The 6,368-nt window shown below is 35.8% G+C and overlaps 1 protein-coding gene across 3 annotated transcripts; it reads left to right on the forward strand.

Moving 5' to 3' along the window:
- Positions 1-1,896: 1,896 nt before the first annotated feature.
- Positions 1,897-5,307, forward strand: LOC107863487. 3 transcript variants are annotated; one of them, XM_047408359.1, is made up of 2 exons: positions 1,897-2,250; positions 5,041-5,307. In XM_047408359.1, exons 1-2 carry the CDS (start codon positions 2,012-2,014, stop codon positions 5,051-5,053), a joined length of 252 nt encoding a protein of 83 aa, XP_047264315.1. In that variant the 5' UTR covers positions 1,897-2,011; the 3' UTR covers positions 5,054-5,307. The 3 variants fall into 3 exon arrangements, with proteins under 3 accessions (XP_047264315.1, XP_016564902.1, XP_047264316.1); XM_016709416.2 differs by lacking the exon at positions 5,041-5,307 and adding an exon at positions 4,499-4,755; XM_047408360.1 differs by lacking the exon at positions 5,041-5,307 and adding an exon at positions 2,516-3,131.
- The last annotated feature ends 1,061 nt before the right edge of the window (positions 5,308-6,368 follow it).

Genomic DNA, 6,368 nt, shown 5'->3' on the forward strand with positions numbered 1-6,368 from the left:
GACCAACGCCGTCGTGAATTGGAATTTGAGGTAGGGGATCATGTTTATGTTAAACTACAGCCATATAGACAGTCAAGTGTGGTCTCCCGAGCATCAGCTAAGTTAAGTCCGCGTTTTTTTGGCCCTTACAAAATTCTTGCTAAGGTAGGAAAGGTTGCATATCGGATTGAATTACCTCCTGGTTCCTTAATTCACGATGTGTTTCATGTGAGTTTGTTACGGAAAAGAGAAGGCCCGGTCCCGGAACCGATCCCACCTCCTGTCAACGAACCTGTCCAGTTACAGGTGGCACCTCAACCAGAGGGTATCTTGGAAGAACGAGTCGTGCAGAAAGGGAAATATCGGCCAAAAACAGAGATTTTGGTTAAATGGGTTGGTCAATCAAGGGAAGATGCAACATGGGAAGATAAATGGCGTTTTTCCCGTACTTACCCTCAGTTTCACCTTGAGGACAAGGTGATTTCAAGGGTGGATTGTTATGATGCTAACTAATGGGTGGTGGATTTCTTTCTTTAAAATAGTCTTAGAAGTAGTTGTGCTCTTTCTTTGAAATAGTCTTAGAAGTAGTTGTGCGGAAATAAAGGAGATAATGGGGATGCCCACGTTTCCATTTACGGTTATTAGGCCACGTTTCATTTGCAGTTATTTTATTAGAAGTAGTTTACATTTTTCCTTTAAATTGTAATGTTTGCTTTCAGAAAGGATATGAGAAAATTGCCCCAATCTCTCTTGTTACTTCTTCTTCATCTCTTTTCTAAATTTCTTTGGCCAGAGGGTCAGCCGTAGACCACCTACCACCAAGATACCCTGTCATATGTTTTGGCCATGTTCAATTTTATAACAATGTTGGTTGGCTTTCTTCCTTATATATGTAACAATCTCATATGTAAGGAGAATATTCTCAATGATACATCTTCCTTTCACAAATCCTACTTGATTGATAGAAATAACTTTTGGAAGCAATTTCTCCAATCTATCATAAACCACTCTGGAGAAGACTTTATTGATGAAGTTTCTCAAACTAACGGGTCTAAGATCTGCAAAACTAACTGGATTAGATTTTTTAGGGAGCAATATGAGATTAGTATGAGTAATAGATTTTGGAATGATGTTTTCTTGAAAGAAAGATTTTACTAATTCCACTACATCTAGTCCAACAATCTCCCAACGAATGGGTCGTTGTGGATTCTTTGAGATCCAGACCCATAAGCTCTTTTAATGAAACCCAATTCATTTTCAACTCATAAGACCGATGCAAAATCAGAGAAAAATAAAAAAATTTTAGGTGTGTTTGATCATCTCCTGTATGTCAATGATTTATTCTTCACTTTAATCAACAACCTTTTTAGATTTTTCATGTAGCCGAAGTGCAGAAGTAGTCGATTTAGACCTTTCCAAGGTTATTGAATGTTATAATTTTCTATGACCTTGTTTAGAGAATAGTCAAAATTTATAAAATCACAGGGAGTTACAAAATACAGAGTAATGAAAGTTTAGTCCAGGTCTCGAACTTCTCAATACAATCGTGCCACATTATGCCGCTCACTGATCAATGAGAACTCACATCTGGTCAGTGCATATATTCTCTTTCTCTATAATTAATAAAAACATTACTTTGTTGTTGAACTTTTATTTGCTTAGTTATTGATGGAAAGTAAATATAGTTATGCTTCAGGTTATGTATTATTATCATCTATATGGTTATCATGAGATTGATAAAGAGCAAAGATAATTTAATTATTATATGTAATTATAAAGGGGAATAGGCAAACGTGTTTATTCTATACAGTTGCTCTACTAATCATGCTTTTTTCGTTAATTATTTCTAGGTAATCACAAGGTTCAACCAGATTTTTTTTGTTATCCAAAAAATTTGACACTACACATGCTGTAAGTAGGCATGGCATTGTAGTTAGAATTTGAGTTTTGTTTTCGAAGTTATAATGATACTATTTAAATGGCAGAAATTAAACTGTTATGATGTTAAATTATCATTATAATTTTAGTACATATGATCCTGTTGTTGATTGATGATGTTAATATTGTTGTTTGTACGGTGAAAGATAAGTTGGAAATTGAGGAACAAAAGAATAAAGCAGAGGTAGAAGCAGCAAAGAAAAAGGTGGCAGTGGCGGAGAAGAAGGTTAAAGAGGAGGAGGTTTCCGTTGCTGCTACAAAGGACGAGGTTAAAAATCAAAAGGTAAAGAAGTTAAAGAGAATAAGGAGAAGGATGACAAGAAGGGTATCAAGGTAACGTTATCAATTTAGATAAATGTAAGTGTTATTGTGGTACACTGGATGAGTTCTATTTAATCAATGTGAATTAATGGGTATTGAATTAAAACCACATGACAGTTATATGATGCTACATTGGTTAAATCTGTTGGATAGTTGTGCTCTTGGATGTGATTGTTGTAGTTCTGAATCTACTATTCCTGATACAGAGCATTTTTAGATAACAATAAGATAGTAATTTACTATAGTTGACTGAAATTGATGCAAGATTGGTATGTAGATGATGAACTTCTCCATGGAAGAGTTTGCAAGTTGGTCTTCATCAACAGGTATTGAAACACCCCAAACTTTGGTCCTTGCAAATTTTTTGAGTCTTGGACATTCTGCGCATCATACGACTCATCATACCACTCGTATGTTGTGGGGATGGGTCAATGACCTTAGTCGCATATTGGTCAGTGTCACATTGGCCAAGTTATGTTCTTGGTACGAAAAGGCATCACATGAATCATATGCACATGATACGAGAAGTATAGTGCCAATCGTATGTTGTTCAGTGTCTAGCCTTAACTTTCTGTCTAGGGTACAATTTGGATGGGTACTAGTCGTATGGTAGGGTATGACTCATGCTAAGGAGTCGTATGTTGAACAGATTAAGGTGTCCAATATTCTGATCAATATACGAGTGGAGGGTACCACTCGTATGATGTGGGTATGAGTGGAGAGGCCAAATCGTACCTTCCTATGAGTCTTTTACAATTTTAAGATGGGGGTATTTTAGATATTTTCCACCCTAATTCCTTAATACCCCACGTCTTATAACACTATTTGGTCCCTCATTCCTCACTTGAAAAGATCAAAACACTCTCAAAATCCTCTTTGAACTTTCTTTTTAAGATTGGGCTAGGGTTTCTACAAGGTGTTCATCTAGAGGCTCAAGAGTCAAGTTCTTTCTGTGAATCTTCGTGAATAAGGCATGTGACTCTTTCTTCATTGTTAGTTCTCAAATATCATGTGTATTAAACATTATTCTTGAATCATAAACAATGGTTTTAAAATCCATGGTTGAGGGTTTGAATGAGTATTGTTCTCTCGTGTCTTAACTTGTGTTTATGCATGACTTACTAATGGTTTTGCACATGTGGGTGCTTGGAAATTGTAACTTAAACTAAGGGTTCATCATTAACCCTAACTTGATGGTTTTTTATTTGAATAATGGTTTGATAATAGTATGCCCTCAACCTATTTGTGAAAATGTCTATGAGATGGATCTTGTCACATGATGAATTGTGTCTTGAACTAATGCTTGGTTTAAGAATGCCAATGAAGAATGAATAATTTTGTGAAGGTCTTGATGACCAGTAATTGGATTGAATTGTGATTTGAACTAAGGCATTGGCCTAATGATGTAAATGGTTGGTAAATGGTTTCATGAAGACCGGGTCATAAATGGTTTTGAATTGTAACTTTGGTGGTTTAATTGGCTAAATGGGTTCGAACCCCTAAATTGCTAAATTAAATTAATGACTTTCTATAGACAATGGGTTCGAGTCCCAAAGTCAAATAATGATGGTTATAACATGTTGTACGCTTGCAAGTGGGGTTGGTATGACGATACTAACGGAATGCCTTGGGTAAGTAAGTGAAATAATGTTTGTGTGTATGTGTAAATGATGTTTTAAATTGGACTTTAAAGTGGAATGTGTATCCAGGCCGTGAAAATGAAGTCCGAAGGACTAATACTGAAAATCGCGCTAGTCGGTGCGGGTGTCTATATGACCGGAAGGTTCGAGTCCCCCGAATAGATATATGAATGGAAGGTTTGAGTCCCCCAATTGTATACATTGGTGATACGTCACCTTGATTATGCCGGGAGGTTCTAGTCCCCCGTAATGGCATATACGGATATGAATATTCTCTGGTTCGTGCGGCTACACGCACTAGGGCCCTTCTAGCAGGGGAGAGTTGGGACCATATAGCCCGCGGATGCCTTGTTATATGACAGTTATGCTACAGAATCCTAGTTAAGATTTTAAAAATTCAGGCTTAGTCTTGTTCCCTACCCCGGTACGATATATGTGTGTGTGTGTGTGTGTGTGTGTGATTGCATATGATGGTTTAACTGGTTTTGAATGATGGCATTATTTTATTCCTCTATCCCTGAGTTACATGCTAGCATTCCGACCGCTAATCGTTTTGAACGTTGTATCCCAATGCAATGTAGGTTTCTTAACTCCTTTTACTTTACCTGCACAATGACTAGGTATTCGAGTGGTTCGTGGGTTGAAATTGAAGTGGTGAGCTTCCATAGTTTGGAAGACATTCATTTCACGGCCTTTTTACTCTATGTCATAGGCTTTATTAGACTTGAATTTTTGCTATTGTTTGGGGCATGTCCCGATATTTTATTGACTTTGAATTATAAAGGCTTTGTGAATTACTGTGGACTTGAGTGTGTTGTGGTGATGAATGATTTAGACATTTCTTGAGCTAATGTTAGCCTTATTTTGTTCTATCTCATTATATGTTCGAAATTCATCCGACACTTGTGGTTATTATTCTGGTTAAGTTCAAAATTCATCCGACACTTGTGGTTATTATTCTGGTTAAGTTAGGTTAAGGGGGTGATCTTCAAACCACGTGGGACTTGAGATGGCGGTCACAGCCAGATCTTAGTTTGAATAGTGACAGATATTTTGTTCATCCTTTTATTTGTTTGGGTTTTTTCACATATTAGAATTTCATTATGATTGTTTTCCCTATTGTACTTTGGGTTGAATGGCCTATTTTTACATCTGCATGTAGATGCAAAGCATAATCAAGATCAGAACTTAGAAATAGCCTGCTTTGTTACAGCTGCCTGGATGTTGGCAAACACTGATATTTCATCAAAGAAAGTTATAAAGAAATCTCTTGACAGAAGTATGTGTTACATCTAGACGTTAATCAATTTTGGTGACACTTATAACGTGAGATAGTACTACAGGGTTGTACTTAATTTGATGTCTAATGACAACTGATAATTTTCTTGAGAGAACTTGAACGGTTCTAGAAGTTGAAAACTTTTCTGAATATCTTGATGGTGGATCAGTTCACTGGTAATAGTGTTGCATAGCGCAAAATACTCCAACGGAATAACTTAGTTGGATTGAATTAGTGATGTCTCAGATATTAACAAGAGTTTTATTTCTTATTTTTGTTCAGATATTACCCTTTCACAACTTGAAAATGACAAAAGATTTTCTTTCATCAAGGTCTGGGAAAACAACAAAAAAAAAAAAGCAAAGTGAACAAGAAGTAGGAATTTCAACTTTCTATATATGTATGTGTGTGTATTATGTTTTATTCAATTATTGCAAAATTGCCTTATTTTTTGCCTGTGTATTAACTTAAGTAAATGATAGTTACCAATACTTTTTTCACTATATTGGAGGTCTAATTGTTCTTAATTAAATTCTTAGAGGTCCCAATTATTTTTATAGTAAGACATAGGGTATTCTTTGTGACTACAAAACTCGCTCTACCTTGATGCATCTTTACGTTTCGTTTAATAACTTAACTATTCTCACCTTCTCAAGACATAATTCTTTTAATTTGCCCGCATCTCTTTAGGTTGAGATGTTAATACTTTCATTAAGATCATACATAATGTGAACAACTAGTGTTTTTAACCTTATTTTTATTATTGAATAGGACCTTAAAGAAGCTCTCTTAAGTTGTAACATGGGAGGAGACGACCCAAAGATCAAAGCTTGAAGCTAAATTAAAGAAAGTTAAGGTAACCGCACCTAGAGTCCAAGTAGACGTGCATATTCAATGAATTTGAAATACATATTCTTCAAGAATGCAATAATGTACAGAAAAAATATCTCAATATCTAAGTGATTTATAATAGGCCAATTGAAGAAACCTTTATCTCTATCACAGGGGCGGAGCTACAGTACCTATCGGAGTTCGAGCAAATTCAGTAGCTTTTACGTATATCCTATATTTATATTACTAAATTCTGAATATATGTATATTATTATGTACTGTGAACCCACTATCAAACATTGTTACTTGACCCAGTGATTGTTGGATCAGTTTTAAGGCATCTTTGGCCCATAGACGTGGGTTCAAACCCAAGTAGCAAC

This window comes from Capsicum annuum, chromosome 3 (genome assembly GCF_002878395.1).
Source record: "Capsicum annuum cultivar UCD-10X-F1 chromosome 3, UCD10Xv1.1, whole genome shotgun sequence".
NCBI classification, from domain to species: Eukaryota; Viridiplantae; Streptophyta; class Magnoliopsida; order Solanales; family Solanaceae; genus Capsicum; species Capsicum annuum.

What these genes read in the sequence shown, in the direction of transcription:
- LOC107863487 (XM_016709416.2), top strand. Translation starts at nt 2,012, where the DNA reads ATGATCCTGTTGTTGATTGATGATGTTAATATTGTTGTTTGTACGGTG. An exon ending in ATGACAAGAAGGGTATCAAG is followed by an intron (nt 2,251 to 4,498) that starts GTAACGTTATCA and finishes CACAATGACTAG; the next exon opens with GTATTCGAGTGGTTCGTGGG.